Source organism: Blastocystis hominis, assembly GCF_000151665.1.
Source record: "Blastocystis hominis, Singapore isolate B (sub-type 7) whole genome shotgun sequence assembly, scaffold_0".
NCBI lineage: Eukaryota > Bigyra > Opalinata > Blastocystidae > Blastocystis > Blastocystis hominis.
Genome location: NW_013171815.1, coordinates 518,175 through 537,908, shown reverse-complemented (window position 1 = coordinate 537,908; position 19,734 = coordinate 518,175). Strand labels below are relative to the sequence as shown.

Sequence of the window (19,734 nt, the reverse complement as noted above, 5' to 3'; positions counted from 1 at the left end):
AACGCGGAAACAACGTGAACTCTTCGCGGTAGAAGTGGATCCACACCGCCAATCCGTGTGTCTGCAGCTGCTCGGAGAGAGAAAGAAGCTGGGCGTAGCTCGGACACGACGCACTTTCTTGATAGAGATAGGGAGTTGCGTGGAAGCAGAAGCGAATCGAATGACTTTATGGGAAGCAAAGCCGTGACACAAACCGGTAGAGATGCAGACACGCCAGCGCCGATTCGGAGAGAACGGGGAAACAGAGGTGGTTGCCGCCATTTCCACAGTCCAGCCAGTGAACTTCGCGACAGCGAAGGAGGACCGAATCGGAGTAGAGGGAGGTGCCAAGCTCGGTTAGGAGCTGGTTGAGAACGAGCGCTCCGCGAGAAAATCCGATCAAGATTAGGGGAAGATTGACTACATCGCTGCCTGGGGGTGAATTCATGGAAGAGTTGCTACACAAATAGTCTTCGAGTAAAATAAACAAATTGTGAGCCGCCTCTCCGTGGGGATTGACTAGGGAAGAGACAAGAGACAAGATTACAGTATGTTACATTTCCGTGTTCATCACAGTCTAAATAAGTTTCATACAAGCTGATATCGTCGGACTTCATGGATGGGCGAACAATGAATATACTACATTACTACCACGGAACGATCGTACTTTGAATGGGGATACTTTGAGTGTAAAATCTGGAGCGTTTCTTCATAACTAAACTCCTTAAATTCTTTGCCTAGGCTGGATTGCACCCTGCGCATTATCAATCCACTCCAAAGACCAACATATTTGCTTCTGCATCCTGGATATCTCCTGGGAAGAAGATCAGTGCAGATTGTGGGCAGCGAACTTTAAACGAGTAGACCTCATTGCCGTAGCAGCAGGTATAACTCGCAGAATCCATCCGGATCAGTCCTGGATGTCGCTGCATAGTTCTTATGACTAAAAGAAAAGCAGGCTTAAGATATCAAGTTGGGAATTAGCTTTCTTTAAAATGTCCTCCGTTCCCATTCTTTGCACTCGCTGTTTGAAGCTGAAGGACCGGAAAGAGTATTCAAAGGCTCAACTAAAAAAGAAGTCGGGACATGTTTGCCTCTCCTGCGCGATGAATGCTGCGCAGAATTCGAGCGTAGAGAAAGCAAAGGAGAAGGTGGTACTGCCTGCAGAAAAGCCCCTTCCTTCTCGTTTGTTCAAGCCCTTATCTGGACCCGAGGGAGACAAAGCGGATAAGATGACCTGTCTAACGATGCATCAGCCTTGGGCATCCTTGTTGGTGTACGGGATTAAGCGTGCTGAGGGGCGAGGATGGAATACTGATTTTCGGGGCCGATTGTGGATCCATGCTGGTATCACTTTGTGGAACTGAATAATAATTAGCTGCGAAACAGCCAACACCTGACCAAATTGCAGCGTGTGAAGCAAATTACCGGGAAATCTATAGACAGGAGGGTGAAGGTATCGAAGTGGAGTTCCCAAAGCACTACCCCACAAGTGCTTTGATAGGGTATGTCGATGTAGTTGATGTGCTCCCAAACAATCAACTTCGCGAGTGCAACATTCCCGATACTGTACGTTCTTTGTTGGCAGCGTGTGATGGGTAGGTCGCCCAGGAGGAATGTGGCTCTCCGTTTGTGTTTTTATGTCAGAATTATCACGTCGTTTTTTCTTTTTTGCTAGATTTGTAGAGGCTGGTTCTCCCGTTTTCTCTTTCAGGGGAGCATAAGCTGTGGAAGATGAATCCTCGCGTAGGGATTGTGCGTGTGGCTGAAGCGTAGGATTGTAAAATAAGCAAGAATATCGTCAAGGAAAGCGTGAGTCCGTATCCGATCGATTTTTATAGCATTATGGAAGAGTATTATCGAACGCATTGTATTGTTTGTTGAATAGTAAGTGCGTGTGAATGTGGATGTGAATGTGAAAATACGAGAACAAAAAATAAACGAAAGAATGGGTAGTGATTGAGTGAAGGCATTCAGGAGGAGCAATACGTTTTCTATTTGATCATACAGTGAAGACTCGAAAAATAGTAATAATAATATAGAATTGAAAAACTCATTACATCCTAATCCCAATTCAACCCTCCATTACCTTTCCAACAAACAATTTCTAAACTAAAACCATCATTTCATCCCCTTATATCGCTTGTAGATCAAATCCAGATCGAAGTACCTCCGCCCGGTAATCATCGCGTTCTCCTCCAAGCTCGTGCAATGCGACAGCGCCTTCATCGCCGCCTGCGTCACCGAGAACGGATTCGTATTTCCATACACTTTACAGATCGCATCCTGCACTCCGAGACTGGTGAGCAGTCCATACATCAAATCGCTCCCCGTGATTCCGTGCCCTTTCTTCGCTACCTCACACTCCCCGCCCAGCAGCCCTACCCGGCAGAATCTTCACCGTCGTCTGGTTGAACTTCCCGACCAGCGGCGAGAACAGTGTTCTATCCTCGAACAGCTCCACAAAGATTCGGTTTCGCGCCGACTGCGCGTCCGCCGCCACCACCGCGTCGGGTCCTTTCTCCTCCCTCGCGTAGCCCACGGCCAGCCCGCCCGTCTCCGTGCCATTGCAGACCAGCGCGGAGGCGAGGCGCCGCGTCATGTTCGCCATCTTCTTGTCCACGTTCCGCACTTTGATCGTGAACCCCATGTCGAACGCGCGCTACGCTTCACGCCGCCCTCCCTCGCCTACCGTCGCGGGGGTTTCCTCCTCTTCTTCGCCCGCGCGGTAGTTCTGGATCAGCTGCCCTGCCGGTCAACCCATCGGTCAAACCAAACGAAGATTGTCAACGTCGAAGCTACCCGCCAAATCCTCGATTTCCACCGTTTCCACCGCCTCCGACGACTCCTTCTCGGTTTCCTCGTTTCCACCTTTGCATTTGGCGGCAAACGCGTCCGCGCTCGCCTTCTTCACCGCCGCCCATTTCGCCAGATCGTCCGACAGGCGTTTCGCTTCGCTTCGCCGCTGCCGCAGCCGATGTAACTCCCCTTCCCGCTCCATCCGCTTCGAAACTTCCTGGGCGTTTCGCTCCGAAACCGCCTGGATCGCGCTCGACTCGCTCTCCACCAGTTTTGCCGCCAATTTGGCCGCGCGAAGACTCAGCGACGCGGTTCGCTCCGTCGCACGCGCCGCTTCGCGATTGGCCGCGGTTATCTCCGCCCGCGTGGCCGACCCGTTCTGCGCGACGCTTTCCGCGGTTTTCACGGCCCAATCGGAGACGTCGGAGGCCTGGATCGCCGCCGAAAGAACCCGCGAAAACGCGATTTTGTCTCCGGAAACCTCCTTTTTCAGCCGCTCCAGCGACCGTTCCGTCTGCCTGTGCATCAAAACCGCATGCTCCAGGCGTTTCGTCGCACTACGCAGCGCCGTTTCCGCGGTTTTCAGCGCCTCTTCGGCCTTGGCGCGCTCTGCTTCGCCTGCTTCGCCTGCTTCGCGTTTGACTTGACCCGCTCTGCGCTGCGCGTCCTCGACGACGCTGCGAGCCTCGACGATTTTTCGCTGCGCGTCCTCGACGGCGATTTTGGCGGCTTGCAGCGCGGCTTCTTTGCGCGGCAAAAGTGCTTCGTAGTCCACGCGCTCCGCCGCGCGTTTCGCCCGTTTCTCCAGTCGCTCGGCGAGGGACGGCGGGTTGGCGGCAAGCTGCTTCGCCAGCTGGGCGGCGGCGCGGTCCGTGGCGCGAAGAAGCCCGCGCACGATGCGCTTCGCGTCGTCGACGGTCATCGAATCGACCGCGCGCGGCTGGAATTCCACGCGGAACACGTCGTGCGCCGCGTCCGCCGCCTCGGAAATGCCCATCTCCACCACCGGACGGAATTTCTCGAGGGTACTGGACAGAACCGAGCGCGCGGAGGCGGGTTCCGCGGTTTTTTCAGGTTCTGAAGGTTCCACGGTTTTTTCAGGTTCTGAAGGTTCCGCGGGGGAGGAGGAGGAGAGGAGGAGCGGCTGGAGGAGCTCGGTGGCGCGGTGGAGGATGCGGGGATCGAGGTTCTGGACGAGACGAGGGTCCGGACCCAGCTCGCTGGAGAAGTTGGCGATGGCATCGGGCGATGCTTCCTCGTCCTCGCTGGGGTCGTACGTGGAGCCGGAGAGCGCGTAGTTCTTCCAGTCGTTGTAGCTCTGTGGGTGAAGGAAAGCGAATGGAGAGACCCAGACGTCCACGGAATGGTCGGCTGGGATGTCGCGAGGACGCGTTACAGGGGCTAACGGAAAGAGGTCTGTATCCCAGATCTCCGGTAGATTCATCTTTTTGGAGAACAACTAGCGATTACACGAACGACGCGCTCTTACGAACTCCATTCGCTTGGTGGGAGGAAGCTTCTTCACGCAGCGTCTCTAGAAATTACTTTTGCCGAAAAAGAACTACGTAATAGTCTTGAAGCTTTGTAGCGATCGATGGATCGTCTTGGATCTGCTTGGGCAGCCAGTTCATCGGTTGGTAGCGATACTAGACATAAATCGAGACGAAAAGAGCGCACAGGCGAGCTTTCCAGCGCCGCTTCCTCTAACTCTTCAACCGCTTCTTCTTCCATCACTTCATAGTATTCGTCATCCACCAAGTCATCCGTATCGTCATAAGGATACTCCGGTCTTTGGATGGAAACAATAGACCGCATCGGCACTTTGAACAACCGAAAGACCGAGCCTAGTCCTCGATTGGTAACTCTAACAGCGGTTCTTAATCCAAACATTTTGATTGTGAAAGTAGATGGGAATCAACACTTCGTTTCCTCTTCAACATATACAACCCAATTAAATGATTAAAACATTTCATTCAATGCCATGTTTCGAACAAACAATACACTCCACATGCTCAAGACGATCGAATCGTTTAAAGATCCTTGGTAAGGACGTTGAGAGCCTCATCAGACTCACCCTACACATTACTCCGACCCAGCACAAATTACCTTAGAGCGGATGTATCCACCGAGGGAGATGGTCTTCACCTGTCCAGTGGCAATTCCGGTCTCAGGGTCAATGACAGCAAGGTTAATCTAGCAATGAATCAAACCACGAGTCAATCACCATGACGGAAGCGTGGTCCTTAGCATCAATGACACGGTTGGTCCAGTCGCTGTAAATTAGGCGCAGAGTACAAGACCTTACCATCTGCGAGGAATGTAAAGTTCAACGTTCTGTCCCTTATCGTTTTGCATGGTATTCTCTATGTGGAATAAAGACTCTGTGGAGAAAACGAGAGAGAATGGTACACGGCGGAATGTGGATAGACAATTTATATAGCTCAAAATACTAGGACATCACGAAATCGGGGATATTGAGTCCATGAAACTCCCTAAAACATCACTCAGATCTCTCTATCTAGGGCATATTTTAGATTGATACAGACAGAAACGCAGAGATCCCTGCACAGGCTCAGCATCGGTACCGTTATTATTAAAAATCCTGTGTACACATCAAACTTGGATAACTGGTGAAACGCCGTATTGTGTTCTTATCCGCATAATTATCTTAATGAAATGTCGGTGTCTAGGCCTAGGTAAACAAAATACCCCTTAATCCAGAAGAAATACATTACAATAGTAGTATGCAGATCCATAATAGGGGCAATATCCTTTATTATTCGAATTGGGTCTTGTCCTGATTATCCCTTTTTCATGTCTTCAGATCAATATTCATATAGATATAATTACCATGGCTGCTAACAAGAAGAACTTTGATATGCAGATTAAGTTGCTTATGATTGGAGACTCTGGTAGGTGTGTTTCCTGAATCTGGTGTGTTCTCTCACAATCCCCTAGGTGTCGGTAAGACCTGTCTTCTGATGCAGTATGCTTCAAAAACGTTCATCAAGACTTTCATTACTACCATCGGTATCGATTTCAAGATCAAGACCGTTAACGTTCTTGGAAAGACTGTGAAGCTCCAGGTTCATTCTGTGACTCAGGATTGACCTGTTAGATTTGGGATACAGCTGGTCAGGAGCGTTTCCGCACCATTACGACCTCCTATGTGAGAGGATCAGAGGGTATCCTTCTGGTCTACGATGTGACCGACCGAAACTCTTTTGAGAGCATTTCTTCTTGGATGGAACAGATTTCCCAGGTTTGTGTTTCTGCTGTCATATCACGTTCCAGCACGCTGATTCTAGTGTCAATAAGATTCTGATCGGTAATAAATGCGATCTTGAGGCCCAGAGAGTAATCGTGCCATTTCGCTGTTAGTTCTAGGCCGTGTCCACTGAAGAGGGTAGAAAGCTGGCAGAGAGATTCGGAATTCCCTTCGCGGAGACCTCTGCTCAGACCAACCAGAATGTCGATGAGGCTTTCATGACTCTGGCGGAGGCTGTCGTGAAGCGTAAGAACGATGAAGCCGGATCCCTCGAATATAAGACCGAGAAGGCCGAAACTGTGAAGATCTCCAATGCTGGAAAGAAGGAGGGAAAGAAGGGAGGCTGCTGTAAGTAATGGCTAAGCGTATTTGATTTGCGTTCCGGTGTGTTTGTTGGAGAAAGAAGGGAGAAGGAATAGTGTATCATCATCATCATAGAAGAGAGGCTAAGTTGGGATTCGGTGTAAACGATGGTAGAAAAAAGGGAAATTTGCTGTTTAGTATATTGTTGGTTGAATGAAGGCACTACAATGAAAGTACCTGTAATACAATCTTTTAAGGCAAGCGGTAGTATCCACATATGGATTAGCTAGTATTTTGTGCAAAGAATTACTTGCAAAATCAAATGGAAATCAACACAGAAGTCATACGGATTTGGCAATGGAAATCTTACTTTTTAACAATGGCTGTATCTGTTCCTCATACGAAACTTGGTGAATTTGACGTGAGAATAGAGGGAAAGGCTAAGGTTCTAGGTTTCAACCCTCACACTGGGTACATGGCAATTCGGAGATACGATGCTGTATGTCAAGCAGGTATTGTGTTTGAGGTGCCGATTTTATATAGACTCCGGAGATTGAAGCAAAAATCGTTAAGAATGCTTTTGAGGGTAGGATCTAAGGGGTATTTTCAGATTTAGTCGGTATCAACTTTTTTGATACTGCTGAAGCATACAACAATGGGGGTTGGACATGCCTTTTTAGCATCATGTTTAGTTGCCGAGCAAGCTTTGGGCAACGCGCTGAAAGCCTCCGGCAGAGAACGGGATGAATACGTTCTCGCAACCAAGGCCAACGGAGATTGCCTGATCCCTGAGAATCTCCGCGCCACTTTCAAGCGCTCTCTGGAGAACCTCCAAACCGACCACATCGACATCCTTCAGATCCACTGGCCGAACGACGCCGTGCCTCCCTCTATGTACATGCCGGTGATCCAAGAGTTCATCGAGGAAGGCTCTCTGCGCGCCGTCGGAATCTCGAATCACGGTTGCCAAGACATGCAGGCCGTTCTAGACACCGGTGTGCCCATCATCTCCAACCAGCTTCCTTACAACCTTCTCAACCGCATCGTGGAAGACTCCGTTTCTCCTCTTTTCATTTCCGCTTATTTCAAGATCATTCCGTTCTGTCAGGCGCATGGTATGGGCGTGCTGGCCTACTCTCCGTTAGCGCAAGGTTTACTCACCGGAAAATACCACTGTGTCGCTGACTGCCCTCCTGGCCTCTCGCGAAGCCGCTATTTCGACCAGTCGCGATCATCGATGAGTCGCCATGGCGAGTCTGGCTGCGAGAAGGAACTGTTCGAAGCGCTGGACGGACTGCGTGCCATCGCGGAGAAGCAGCAGATGACCATGGCGCAGCTGTCGCTGGCGTGGCTGCGGCAGAAAGCGCCGACGTCGATCGTATGAAGGATGAAGGAAGGCGTGAATCGCAGATTTTCGGCGCCAGCAAACCGGAGCATGTGACGCAGAACGCGGAATGCGTGAATTATCACTTGGAGGACGCGGTGATGCGCGAGGTTGGGATGATGGGGGGTTTGTGATTGGTAGATCGATGCGTGCACGCTGCCAGTGAAGGAAGCTCTGCATGGCAACCCGGATTTGTGGAACCACACTTCGAGAGTGCATTAGTTTTTTTTCTATGATAGTTTTTGTTGAAAACACAAAAAACGAATATTTACTATGACCGTAACTGAAGGGAAGATCAAAAAACATGGTAAACTGGACTGTGGAACCACCCTTCGAGAGTGCATGAATTCCCATTTCCATGATCGTTTTTGTTGAAAACACAAAAAACAAATATCTACGACTACGACTACAACTTGACTACGTCTAAATGGAAGAGTGAGCAGCCTTCTTCGCCTCCACACTCGCTTTCTTAACCGACTTTTCCTTCTTCTCCCTCTTGGTTTCCCCCTTGGTTTCCCCGGTTTCCCTCTTGGTTTCCCCTTTCTTAGCTGCCGGAGCCTCGGCGGAGTCGTTCTTCTCTCCTCTAAAAGCACTGGACGAGAGCAGGGACAGAATCAGCTCTCTGCGGAATCCCTTCATTTCCTGGACGTGGATTCCCACGGTTATCGGCTGGAAGGTCTCGATGGTGTCGGTGGGATCGTGCTGGTTGGTGAGCACGCCGGTCTCGGGATCGAAGTCGAAATCGCTGGTGTAGTTTTCGTTGAGCGCGTTCTTCTTGTTGGTGTGGTTGATGAAGATGGTTCCCTCGAGTCCGTACTGCGGCACCCACACCTTAATCCCGTTCTTCTTGCACCCCATCACCAGCCCCGCCGCCTTCTCCTTCCGCTTCGAGAAGAAGATCACCGTGAACAGCTCCACCGACTCTCTCCCCGCGATCTGCGCGTTGTAGTGCCGCATATTCATCGTCTACCTCCCACGCCTTCCTCGCTCCTACCTCCGTCATTCCGCCCATGAACTCCTTCTCTCGGTACTCCTCCGGCAGCGGCATGATTCCCTCCGCCGCCGCCAGCAGTCGGTGCACCACGTCGTCCGCGTACCGCCGGATCGGCGACGTGAAGTGCGTGTAGATCGACGCCGCCAGGCCGTAGTGGTAGAACTGCGCGGGAGGAACCTCCCCCGCGGGGAAGTACACCGCCTGCGTCATGCACCGCGTCGTCAGGATGCGCAGCAGCTTGTTGAAGAGCGGTTCCGCGGGGAGCACCGCCTTGTCCAGCGAATCCGCGAGCTGCTTGTTGCTCTCGCAGTGCAGCGTGAACTAAACGGGGAAACGGGGAAACCAGAAAATACGCCGGCGCGCTGCGCGACGCGGATGAGATGGTCGAAGCGCTTTCTACGATCAGAAGGGAGAAACGTGGAAACATGTCGGGGATGGGGTGTCTTCGCAGAACCGCGGTTTTCGGGAAGGCCTCGGTGATCCGCTTTGCGACGAGGGTGTTGGCGAGGAGCATAAACTCCTCGACGAGGCTGTTGGTGTCCTTCAATTTGTAGCTGTCCATGGAGAGCGGATCGTTCGTCTCGCTGTCCATTTCGAAGCGAACTTCCGGCGAAGCCAGCGTCAGCGCGCCGGCGCTGATGCGCTGGGCTTTGAGACGCTTTGAAAGGTCGAAGAGGAGATGCACGCTGCGGCCGATCTCGGAGCGGTCGTCGCGGGAATCGAGGTAATTCTGCGCTTGCTGGTAGCTATGCGATCAAACGCGCGGCCCAATGCGACGTGAGCGCGGCTTTCGAGCGGATAATCGTCTTCTTGAACTGCGTCTGCACCACCTCGCCCTGCTTCGTCATCTCCGCGATCACCGAGAACGCGAAGCGGTCCTGGTCCGCCACCAGCGAGCACAGATTCTCCGTGAGAAGCTTCGGAAGCATGTCCAAGCGACGGTCCACCAGATACGTCGACGTCGACCGGTTGCGCGCCTACCTCAAAACCCGATCACGCCGCTACCTCGAGATCCAGCGCGGAGTTGTGCTTCATGTAGTACGTCACGTCCGCGATGTGGATCCCCACTTCCACGTTTCCGTTGGGCAGCTCGCGCGCGTGGAGCGCGTCGTCGATGTCCTTGCACCCCGGCGGGTCGATCGACACAATGCACACTTTCCCGCGGAGATCCTACGTCCCAGCCCGCGGCTTCGCCTACCAGCCGTCCGCGCGCGTTCTGCTCGGTGATGTGCCAATCCGCGGGGGGCAGACAGTCGAGAACCTCCTTCGAGAAGACGTTGGGCGGAATGGAGTGCTCGAGAAGCAGCACCTGCGTCTCCACTTCGCGATCGCCGATCACGCCGAGCGTTCTACGCGTCACGACCTTCTCGGAGCAGCAGACTTCATGTAGTGGCCGATCGGGTAGGAAGACGTCGTCGGCCAATCGTTGATCGCCACGACGATACGCTGGTTGACCAGCGCCGCGTATTGATTCGTTTTGATCCGGATCTTCGGGATACGCCGGTTTACCGGGTCGAAGAGGTACTACGTCTCACGAGAACCGCGGGAAATTACGTAGCTGTTGATGGTGCCCTCCGCGATCGGCTCGATGGAGCCGCAATATTGCTTCCAATTGCGCCTCGCGATCGCCACCACGCGTCCCGTGGTGACTTTTTCCGCGGTTCTGGAGCTGGTCGATTCGGTTTTCCCGCTGCTTTTGTTGCTTTCTTTTTCTTTTTCTTCGTCGTCATTGTCTTTCTGCTCTTCTTCGGGATTGTCGTTGTTCACGAGGTACTCCGACTCGGCCTTCCACTGCGCCTTGGGATACAGTTCCACGATGACTTGATCTCCGTCCACCGCGCGGTTGATGTCCAGCCGTCCCGACAGCAGCACGCTCACCTCCGAGTCGTTCATCTACCGCTCAGCTCGCTGGCTCACGCCCACGTGCAGCGTCACGTGGCCTTCGCGGATGTTGTCCACGTTGGCGTGGAACGTCGCTTTGAACAGACGCCCGGCTTCCAGACCCAAACGGACCGTTTCCTCGTCGAGGTAGTTCGGGTAGATCACGCCGTCGCCGCGCTCCTTAACCAGCGTGTACATTCCTTTCGATTCGTCGTACTAGGGATGAGGGAAACGGGGAAACGGGACGGCTTCGAAGGGGTTGGAGGGGGCGGAGGAGTCGGAAGGAGGACGCTCTCCGTTCTCGATTGAAACGACGTTTAGATAATCGCCGAGGGTGGGGTGTTTGTCTTTCAGCGATTCGACAAGCTGGGAGTGAGGAAGGGATCGAAAAACGGACGGAGGAGATGGTGATGCATTCGATGGCGGGAGTTTCGAGGTATTTTTGCTGCAAGACAGAGTGGTTTGTGAGGATCACGGTATGGATATCGTAGGGCTACAGGTCAGACGAGGAGGAGGAGGAGGGTAGCTACTTTGAAATGCTCGTTGAAATATTTGGAGGCTGCGACGATTTGGCGAATATTGTAGTCCACAATGGGTTCATCCATCTGACGGTCCACTATCCATGAAAGCACACTCAAACAAGCACCATAAGTATTTTCAAAATTCTGGTTCGCAAATAGCACGAACCGCTTTGAAGAATCACGAAGGAGGTTGCTCAGCTGGTTGAACACCGATAGATTGCGTTTTCTCACCTCGGTCATCACGGACTGCAGAATGATCACATCACAGAGAGGCGGAATCTCTTGTTGGAGCAAATCGAGCTGGTTTAGCAGCACCTCCTCGTCCATGATGAGATATCGCATCTCATAGGGAGCAGCCGAAAGAGTAATTCGTTCGCCGGACTCAATGTCACAAGAATCGCAAGCATCCGAGTTACAGCTCATAAAGTCACGAATATATGTTTCCTATAAAAAGGAATGAGCTCCGGAACCACAAAGAATCAACACCAAAACCCTACGCGAACGACTTTCAAAACTCTCCCCTTTTTCGTCTTAACATTTACAAAGAACGATCGATTCATGTTCACAAACACTCCAGACGAATCTTTGTAAGAAAGAAAAGAAATTGTTTGTTTGATTGCGCTTTCTGCCTTTTTTTCTCCAACAAACACACAATACACACATTACTTCTTTCGCTGTCTCTTCGCTCCGGTGCCTTTCCTCTTCTTTTCCGGTTCTTTTCGCTTCTGGCTCTCGCTCGAAATCGCTTTCAGTTCTTTCTTCCCTTCTTTCTCTCCCTCTTCTTCTTCTTCCTCCTCCTCCTTTTCTCCCTTCTTCTCGCCTCCTCGCTTCGCTCTCTCCTTCTTCAGCGCCGCTCGGAACGCAAGGAACACGCTCAGATACTTTGGTGGGTCCTCGACCTCCTTCCCATCATCCTGCGTCTGCATCGCTTTTCGCAGGATTTCGCTGGTTTCCTCTCCGTACAAATCAATATTCTGCTCGTCACCACTCCTTTCCGCTCTTACCTTCTCCACCTCCTCCATCAGCAATTCGCGAGCCTCCTTCGTCATCTTGGGCACAAACGGAATCAGCGCCTCCAGCAGCTCCATCATCGTCGGATCCTCCGTCTCTGCGATCGATTTCACCAGTCCCTACACCTCGCGATTCCCCTCTACCCTCACTTTGATCATTTCAAACACGCCGACCAGCACTTCGTACGTGTATTGAACGCCCAAAACCGCGGCCAACCGCTTACACAGACTCATGAAATGCTCCGAACTCGCGGCCGCGTTGCTGGCATCGTCCAACACCAACTGCTTCCCGGATTTGTAGAACGAGAACGCGTACTGGAGCGTGTTCTGCACGGCGGAACACAAGACTTTGGTGTCGTTCTCACGCAGATGCTTCAAAAACTCCCGGCAATACTGGGAGGCCACATCGCCGTAGTTCGTTAGATAGAACAGCAATGCGGAGGAGAACAGCGTGGCTGCGTGGGCTTCCGATGCGTGGAACAACGGCTGGATGACCCGCGTGGTCCAGACTTGCTGCTGGACGCGATTCTCGTCGTTGGAGCCTAATTCCTGGTTGTGGAATCCAAGAAGAAGGATGCTGGCCGCATCGCCAACGTCTAGAGAATGAGTGAATGAATGAGTGAATGAAACATTGAGTGAGCTGCTCGGAAATCAGTTCGTCGCCTGCGGGAATGATCAGATCGCAGGTGAGAGTGAAATAGTCGAGAAGAATGGACCGATAGATGGAGGTTGGGTCGGGGTCTTCGTTGATTTGCTTCCGGCAGAGAGGAAGCAACGCCTCGAACGACTCCATGATGTCGGAAAGAAGCATTTGGATGGATGTGTTCTACATGAAAAGCAGAATCAAGTTCGCACCACGACTTCTTCGTTCACAAAGGAATCCTGGACGTCGGGTTGTTTGGCATGGAGCAATTCATACAGACATTCCATCTGCTTCAGTTTCAAACAACAAAAGCGCAATTCAATCAATTCAGTTTCGGCAAAGGAAGGTTTGATCGCTTGAATCAACGTTTCAGCGGTGCTGGGGATTCCCAACTCCTTCAGTTCCTTCCGAACATCACAAAAACTAAACAAACAATTCAATCGATGCATTAGCACACTCATCCTCCGACTTGTCTTCAGCCCTTCTTTGCTCATCGAGCCTCCGTCCAATTCCTCCAATCTCCCATTCATCGCTTCTTCCAATTGCTTCCAAGGCTCCAACACACGACTCGCTGTCTTATGAAGCGCTTGCGACACCAACTCCTGCGTTGACTCGCCCATCGTCACATGCAGATGCGTCACAACCGACAGAATCTGATTGGCTTCGCTCCAATCCGACTCCGATTCAAACAAGTCCATCAGCAAGGAAACCAAACGTTCGATCGACTCCAACGTGGGGAAGGAAAGGCATTCAATCAGATCAATCAGAGGACGGACCACCAACGAATCCGTTCGATAGGAAGTCAGCAACGAGGCCAATTGCGGCACGACCACTTCGTTCATATTCTGATACACGGCACTGTCTTGTTGATTATCATGAAACAACTGAACAACTGCCTTCAACAACACTGCCTAGAGAATCACAATCTCCGCATATAAAAGAAATACCAATAAGCAAGTCTGTCTCCCATTCAATCCGATGTCTTGCTGCTGCTTGTTCAGCAGTTCCACGATTCCCTGAACGTCCAGCACGCACTTGTTCTCGTCGGTGAGCAGATGCGTTCGATCGCCCGCGCAGTTGCGAACGAAGAAGTACACGTGGTTCACTTCCTTGTCGTCCTGCGCGTATTCCTGCAGGTATTCCACCACCTTCAACAGCCCGTTCTCCTTTTTGGCGGGCTTTTTCCCCTTTGTCTTCTTCGTCTTCTTTCGTTGCTTTTTCTCCTTGTCGTTTTCCTTGTCGTTTTCGTTTTCCTTGTCGTTTTCGTTTTCATTCTCAACAAAGCTCTTGAATTGGTACTTGTAGAGATACGAAAAGGCGCGCGAGCCAATCGAGCGGTCCGAATCCGTCGCCAATTCATAAATGAACCCGTCTTCCTCCGGAGAAATCAGTCCTTTTTCTGGAATTCACCACAGAGCAGCTGATCCTACGCCGCATGCAGTCGATGAGTTTGATGGCAGCGCAGATCACGACGGGCTGCACATCGCGCGACATAAACAGAATCCGCTCCTTGTATCGCTTCAACAAACTCTCCACATCTTCATTTTCTTCTTCTTCTTCTTCTTCTTCGCTTTGGCTTTCGTTTTCCAGTCTACAATTCGCTTCCATTCTCCTTCTCTACATCGAAACGATCTGCCGAATCGCTTCCAATCGCACAGCCTTCTCCGAATCGCCCAGCGACAGTCCGAAATACTTGATATAATCATCGATCACGTACTGCTTCGAGCTCTTCACGATCTCTCCTACCCATCATCTCCTCCCTCCATTTCCACCCAACGAAACCACCGTGAGCAAGCGCGTTGCCTCCCAGATGTCACGACAGCGATGGCAATACACCTGCGTGTACAGTTGTTCTTGAAGATCATGGCATTGCTCCACTAACAATTGCAGCGATTTCGACTTTCGCTTCGCCTGCGTTCGCTCCAGTAATTCCCGCGTTTCCGTTTCCACCTCCACGATCCCGCGGGAAATCGCGAAAACGCAGGCGGTGGCGACGAATCGGAGACTTCGGTGGCTATGTGGGAATGAAACGCCTGACGCACTTATAGGTGGTGAGTTCTAAAAGAAGCTCGAGGATGCGCTGGCTGGTTTCCTCGCGGAGATCGAAGAAATTGCGTCCGATGCCTTGCCAGAGGGAGGCGTTTCGTCGGAAAGGGAGGGAATAGGCGAGGGTGGAGGGAGAGCGCTTGGCGAAGGAGGCGAAGGGATGAAGATGGTTCTAATGGGAGAGAAAGGGAGGAGGGATACGTCTTGGGAGTCGAGAATGAGGTCGGAGAGACAGAGCGAAGCGAGGGAGGGGGCGGAGAACACCGAGGGACTCAGTTTGAGATCGCTGAGGTAGAGGATCAGCGCGAAGAGCTTGATCTCCGAGGCACTTTTGGCTTTCTGGAGTCAGTGATGATCATGAAAGAACCCACTTTTAAGTCTTTTACGACTTCGGCGATGAGCGGATCCACGCTGTGACGGTCTCGATAGATCGATAAAAACAGTGAGTAGCAGTCGTTATTGAGGACTTCCTCGGGGTACGTCGCTACGCGCTTTTTCGACTTACCGCCCTTCGAGGGAGTGGCGTCGACGTCATCCTCCGCTCGGTTCTCCTCTTCTTCGTTTTGAAGTGTGGTTTCGTTTATTGGCATCGTCTCTCCCGCTATCGACTCATCCATCTAGCTTTCAATCGAGCCAAAATGCCAAACTAATGTAGTCATTTCCTTCGGTTCGATAATGCTAGAGTCCGGGACATTTTCGATCTCCATGTCAATATCGCCCTAAACACATAATAACAGATCACAATCCAAACGGATGATTTGTCTTCCTTCAAAGGCGAAGATCTACCGATTTAGGAGGAAATACGCGACATACGCCTTTGTTTTTGAAACTCTTTTCTTTGGGGAAGATGTTCGCGTCTTGCGTGTACGAGCCATCACAAAGAATAAGTGAAAAGACAAAATCTATTTTGGCGGGAGCTTCGTTTAAAAGTGAGGAAAACCTCCAAAAATTGGAGTTCAACGAAAGAGCGTCAAACTCACGGATTTCGTGACGTATATAGGGTTGTCAGCTGATTGTATCTCACTATACGGTCATTGGTACAACGTAAACACCCCCGATAAGGACTCACAACCATTCCTTCGAGAAAACTCCATCAAGGAAGAAATCCCAACTAAATGATTATGGGTTGTACGATTGAACGAAAGACGGAAGAATATGCACCGTATTTAATTTAATTCGTTACTGTTGCTCTACTAATTCAAAATGCTTTCCAGGAAGAGCATGATTATGTTTTTTTTGAGTTGTCACAGTTTTTGTTCGCAATGCTTGACACGATTGATGTACTCTTCTCCAATGTAGTGTGCTCCGTTTTAGCTGTAATTGTGTAGTTAACATACAAGTACTATTCGTACATGAAGAATAAGTTAAGGTACAATGATAAATCGGTTCAACACATTCTCTCGGGGTTTTTATGGTTCGTCGCTTTAACTTGTATTTTAGGTCGTGCTTCGGATCGTTTCTCAGTGTAGAAATTATCACAATGTTTGCCTTTCGCCATTCCCTGGCAAAGAATTCGCTCGGAGTGATATGTGTTCTCGCCGAACTCGCTTTTGCCACGATCGCGAGTTACGTCTCTCCAGGATATGTAGTGGATATGAAAGATGAAGAGGACGTTGAAAACGCCTCTCTTTTGAACACCAATGCGGGTTCCCAGTTACACCCAGTGACCATGTGCAAGCAGTGTGGCGTAAAACGTCCTTTGCGAAGTCTCCATTGCACTGAGTACACAACTCCGCCATTTACCGACCTAGGTGTGATAAGTGCGTCGTTCGTTTCGATCACCACGACGTTTTCATTAACAATTGCATTGGCTATGGGAATCAGCAGTACTACGTGCTTTTCCTCGTGTTCGGTATCTTCGCGTGCATCGCGTATTTCTCTCTCTGGATGAAAGCTTTTTCGTCTGTTTGGTTCCAGCCTCTGAACTTTATCGTTGTACATTGCATTGCTGATTGCTGATTGTCCAGCTGGTGAAGGCTGTTTACTACTTTCTCAATTTGCGCGGAATGATTCCAAACGTGTGTCGAAACATCACGTTCTATGAGTCCGTGAACTCGTTTAAACTCGGATACATGAAGTATTTCTGCCTCGCCTTCTCTGTAATCGCTAGAGACAGTCGGTTTGTGTTTTACAATCCGTTCGACCAGGGCGTTTTCGCGAATGCGATCGAGTTCTTCCATGGAGGACGGGACTGGTTGCTTTGGAACGATTCTGTGAGTGTGTAGGATGAACACGCATTATTATTCGCTGCTCGACATTCCGAATCATCCGCTGCGTGTCGATGGGCTTCGCTTGGTGCAGCAGACGCAAGCCAAGATGGAGATTGTGACGTGTCCGAAGTGTGGAATCCAGTTGTATTGTCCGAAGGATGCTGTGATGTTGCGTTGTACGTGTGGACACACGTTTCCTGTGAAATCGTTCTGTGTTTTTTGATACAAACATTCTAATTCCATTATCTATTCATTTATTTATTTATTAGTTTTTTTATTTTTACACAAATCCCTCCATCTTGGCCATGGAAGTTATGATCGATTGGATGAGTTCAAACATCTTATTGACCATAAAAGACATGATTCGGTAATTCAGAGCATTCATTTGCGAGATCATGCTTCGAATCCTGTCGATTAGTCTCTGCAAATACTCCATCTTCTTCTTCTTTTTCTCTGGCATTTCCATCATTTGACTCCACATTTGACCCTCTAAAGCTTTCAACATTCTCTCCAAATCTTCCATAGACCGCTCCCAATCCTCTTCCTTCTCCTCTTCCTCTTCCTTCTCGTGCAAAAAACGCGTCATCTCTTTGATGTCGTCCTCGCGAAGTGGATATTGCGCGCACCCATCATCCACCCACAAAACTTCCAGTGGATAGACTTCCGTCTACGTTCCATTTCTTTCCTCTTTCCTACGACTGAGTAATCATTCATTGATTGCTTCGATCCAGTCGACGAAGACGAAAAGCCTGTGTATTTCTTCTGCCCAAACCACTGATAATAAATGCCATTCATTGTCGACTTCGCGTTGTCCAGTTTCTCCTTTGCCTTATCTACCTCCTATCCCACTCCAATTCTCTACTTTTCAACGGGGTGTAATTCAGCACCAGCTCGGCTTTCTGGATCCACGAAACGCCGAACGGATCCAACGAAAACGTCAGTCGCACATCCGATTGGAGCAAATTAAACGTCTTTCTCAGAAGGGAATCGATTCCTTTCACGTAAAACTTGCTGATACAAAATCTATCGCTCATCATCTCTCTGCCTTGCCGTACAATCTTTGATCGGTAACCATATTTTCATTTATTCGGTATTTCAGAGTGAATGAAAAGTCAGAACGAACTGGGAATTCAAACGTTTTCGTTTGATTGTAGATTTTGGAGTCTGATAACAGCGGTATCAAGCGAATAAAATTGTTATTTCGAGCGAGGAAGTCTATTCAAATGTACGGAAAACAAAGCAAGTACCTTTTGAAGGATCGAAATAGGACATGGATGGATTCGAATTGCGAGCGAATGAAGCGTGGAGTGAGTAATTGATGTAATCATTCAGATGTTTCAACTTCTTATTCTTATTGTATTTCGTGAGTAAAAAGTTCACTCCTCCGTTAACAACGCTCCTATCGCTATCCAAGTCGAAAAGAATGGGAACGCGATGTATTCTATGTTCGAAATATTCCTTAATGGAAGGGATGCGAGAAGCACCACCAATGAACTGAATCTCAGAGATCTCATTCTATATGGTAAGTGAAGGAACGAATTTCAAACATCATTGAGATCTAAATCATTCAACAACTTTCTATAGGTCCCAAACATCTCTTCCAATAGATTATCCATCTGTAGATCGAATTCCTCTCGTGTGATCTTCTGGCTTTCAACCGTATCATTCATAAACAACATTTTCTCGACCGTCACTTCTGTCTTGGTCGATAAAATTTCCATATATTCTTCGCTCTTCTCTCGAACTTCCGCCACAATCTCTGGATTATCGAGAAACTCCGAATAACCAAGCTGAGTGATATAGTTCACGATCAAAGAAGCCACGCCCATCACAAAGTTCGATCCTCCTTTAGGCAAAACTGCTTTCCCAAGGATTGTAAGCGTATTTAGGGTGGATGACATAGGAGAAGATTTACTGATTTCAAATACACTAAACTGGGTATGATCACTTCCAACATCGATCAGTACGACACATTTTTGCTTTTTCTCCTGCTTATCCATCAGATAGGTGATTGCAGCTGCAGTCGTTTGATCGATAATCGAGTCGATATGGATATTTGCAAGTTTAGCAGACTCGAGCAAGGCTTGGCGCTGCGTAAAAGTGAAACTGGAAGGAACTGAAACAACGATTTTATTGTTAATTTTCTTAATCTGCTTCACTGCCAATGAATAAACATAGCGAAGCATCATAGCACCCAGCTCTTCGACTGTAATATACTCCTCATTACCATATCCTGCATCAGGCGATATCTTTAGTTTCAAAGTCTCACGCTCTGTCTCCTCGAAATCATAAATAAACCCATTTTCCTCATACTTTTGGAGGATCCTCAAATTCTTGCCTAGTCCAAGCAATTGGCTTATTCCGACAAAGATTAAGTTCGGACTATATATAATTTGTTCCTTGGCATAGTATCCAAAGATCTTCGTTTCCTTGCTGAAATAAATCATGTTGTCAATTTTTTCGTTTCCTGATATATCCTTTATGATGGTATTCGCCTGTTTTTCTCGACATGCAACCTTGATGTATTTCGTACCCAAATCAATAGAAATAATATTTGCAACAGCACAACAAACCATAAGCAGAACAATCAGAATGACCATTTTGTTATGTTTAGCACAATGATTCTATTACTATCAAACAAACAAATTCCCTCAAAACCATTCAATTATTCATTCATTCATTCATTCAATCATCCA

The 19,734-nt window shown here is 49.4% G+C and overlaps 10 protein-coding genes; 3 read left to right on the top strand and 7 right to left on the bottom strand.

The window, feature by feature from the left end:
• Positions 1–166: 166 nt before the first annotated feature.
• On the bottom strand, positions 167–911 carry GSBLH_T00006032001 (uncharacterized protein; the record flags this gene model as incomplete). Its single annotated transcript, XM_013038325.1, has 4 exons — positions 167–498; positions 527–618; positions 647–733; positions 766–911. The coding sequence occupies 4 exons, from the start codon at positions 909–911 to the stop codon at positions 167–169; spliced, it is 657 nt and encodes a 218-aa protein (XP_012893779.1).
• Positions 912–974: 63 nt separating this feature from the next.
• On the top strand, positions 975–1,581 carry GSBLH_T00000157001 (uncharacterized protein; the record flags this gene model as incomplete). The annotated part of the gene is made up of 2 exons (XM_013038324.1): positions 975–1,326; positions 1,358–1,581. The coding sequence occupies 2 exons, from the start codon at positions 975–977 to the stop codon at positions 1,579–1,581; spliced, it is 576 nt and encodes a 191-aa protein (XP_012893778.1).
• A 1,060-nt stretch (positions 1,582–2,641) lies between these two features.
• On the bottom strand, positions 2,642–3,376 carry GSBLH_T00000156001 (uncharacterized protein; the record flags this gene model as incomplete). XM_013038323.1 has 2 exons in its annotated part: positions 2,758–3,376; positions 2,642–2,727 (listed from the first exon to the last, which is right to left on the bottom strand). The coding sequence occupies exons 1-2, from the start codon at positions 2,978–2,980 to the stop codon at positions 2,642–2,644; spliced, it is 309 nt and encodes a 102-aa protein (XP_012893777.1). The 5' UTR covers positions 2,981–3,376.
• Positions 3,377–4,779: 1,403 nt separating this feature from the next.
• On the bottom strand, positions 4,780–5,154 carry GSBLH_T00000155001 (uncharacterized protein). XM_013038322.1 has 4 exons: positions 5,084–5,154; positions 5,003–5,051; positions 4,885–4,971; positions 4,780–4,853 (listed from the first exon to the last, which is right to left on the bottom strand). The coding sequence occupies exons 1-4, from the start codon at positions 5,131–5,133 to the stop codon at positions 4,809–4,811; spliced, it is 231 nt and encodes a 76-aa protein (XP_012893776.1). The 5' UTR covers positions 5,134–5,154; the 3' UTR covers positions 4,780–4,808.
• A 475-nt stretch (positions 5,155–5,629) lies between these two features.
• Positions 5,630–6,429, top strand: GSBLH_T00000154001 (uncharacterized protein; the record flags this gene model as incomplete). XM_013038321.1 has 5 exons in its annotated part: positions 5,630–5,690; positions 5,737–5,864; positions 5,897–6,040; positions 6,073–6,135; positions 6,166–6,429. The coding sequence occupies 5 exons, from the start codon at positions 5,630–5,632 to the stop codon at positions 6,400–6,402; spliced, it is 633 nt and encodes a 210-aa protein (XP_012893775.1). The 3' UTR covers positions 6,403–6,429.
• Positions 6,430–6,843: 414 nt separating this feature from the next.
• On the top strand, positions 6,844–7,955 carry GSBLH_T00006031001 (uncharacterized protein; the record flags this gene model as incomplete). The annotated part of the gene is made up of 6 exons (XM_013038320.1): positions 6,844–6,861; positions 6,893–6,935; positions 6,966–7,010; positions 7,042–7,727; positions 7,760–7,843; positions 7,875–7,955. 6 exons carry the CDS (start codon positions 6,844–6,846, stop codon positions 7,953–7,955), a joined length of 957 nt encoding a protein of 318 aa, XP_012893774.1.
• A 167-nt stretch (positions 7,956–8,122) lies between these two features.
• Positions 8,123–10,906, bottom strand: GSBLH_T00000153001 (uncharacterized protein). XM_013038319.1 has 10 exons: positions 10,855–10,906; positions 10,651–10,824; positions 10,282–10,620; positions 10,109–10,251; positions 9,926–10,076; positions 9,733–9,897; positions 9,505–9,704; positions 9,063–9,473; positions 8,728–9,028; positions 8,123–8,699 (listed from the first exon to the last, which is right to left on the bottom strand). Exons 2-10 carry the CDS (start codon positions 10,804–10,806, stop codon positions 8,157–8,159), a joined length of 2,409 nt encoding a protein of 802 aa, XP_012893773.1. The 5' UTR covers positions 10,807–10,824; positions 10,855–10,906; the 3' UTR covers positions 8,123–8,156.
• Positions 10,907–11,108: 202 nt separating this feature from the next.
• Positions 11,109–11,689, bottom strand: GSBLH_T00006950001 (uncharacterized protein; the record flags this gene model as incomplete). Its single annotated transcript, XM_013038318.1, has 3 exons — positions 11,109–11,224; positions 11,255–11,573; positions 11,627–11,689. 3 exons carry the CDS (start codon positions 11,687–11,689, stop codon positions 11,109–11,111), a joined length of 498 nt encoding a protein of 165 aa, XP_012893772.1.
• Positions 11,690–11,782: 93 nt separating this feature from the next.
• Positions 11,783–12,151, bottom strand: GSBLH_T00000152001 (uncharacterized protein; the record flags this gene model as incomplete). XM_013038317.1 has 1 exon in its annotated part: positions 11,783–12,151. One exon carries the CDS (start codon positions 12,149–12,151, stop codon positions 11,792–11,794), a length of 360 nt encoding a protein of 119 aa, XP_012893771.1. The 3' UTR covers positions 11,783–11,791.
• A 5,167-nt stretch (positions 12,152–17,318) lies between these two features.
• On the bottom strand, positions 17,319–19,638 carry GSBLH_T00006030001 (uncharacterized protein; the record flags this gene model as incomplete). The annotated part of the gene is made up of 7 exons (XM_013038316.1): positions 17,319–17,705; positions 17,735–17,871; positions 17,901–18,061; positions 18,094–18,253; positions 18,286–18,553; positions 18,586–19,244; positions 19,266–19,638. 7 exons carry the CDS (start codon positions 19,636–19,638, stop codon positions 17,319–17,321), a joined length of 2,145 nt encoding a protein of 714 aa, XP_012893770.1.
• Positions 19,639–19,734: the final 96 nt, after the last annotated feature.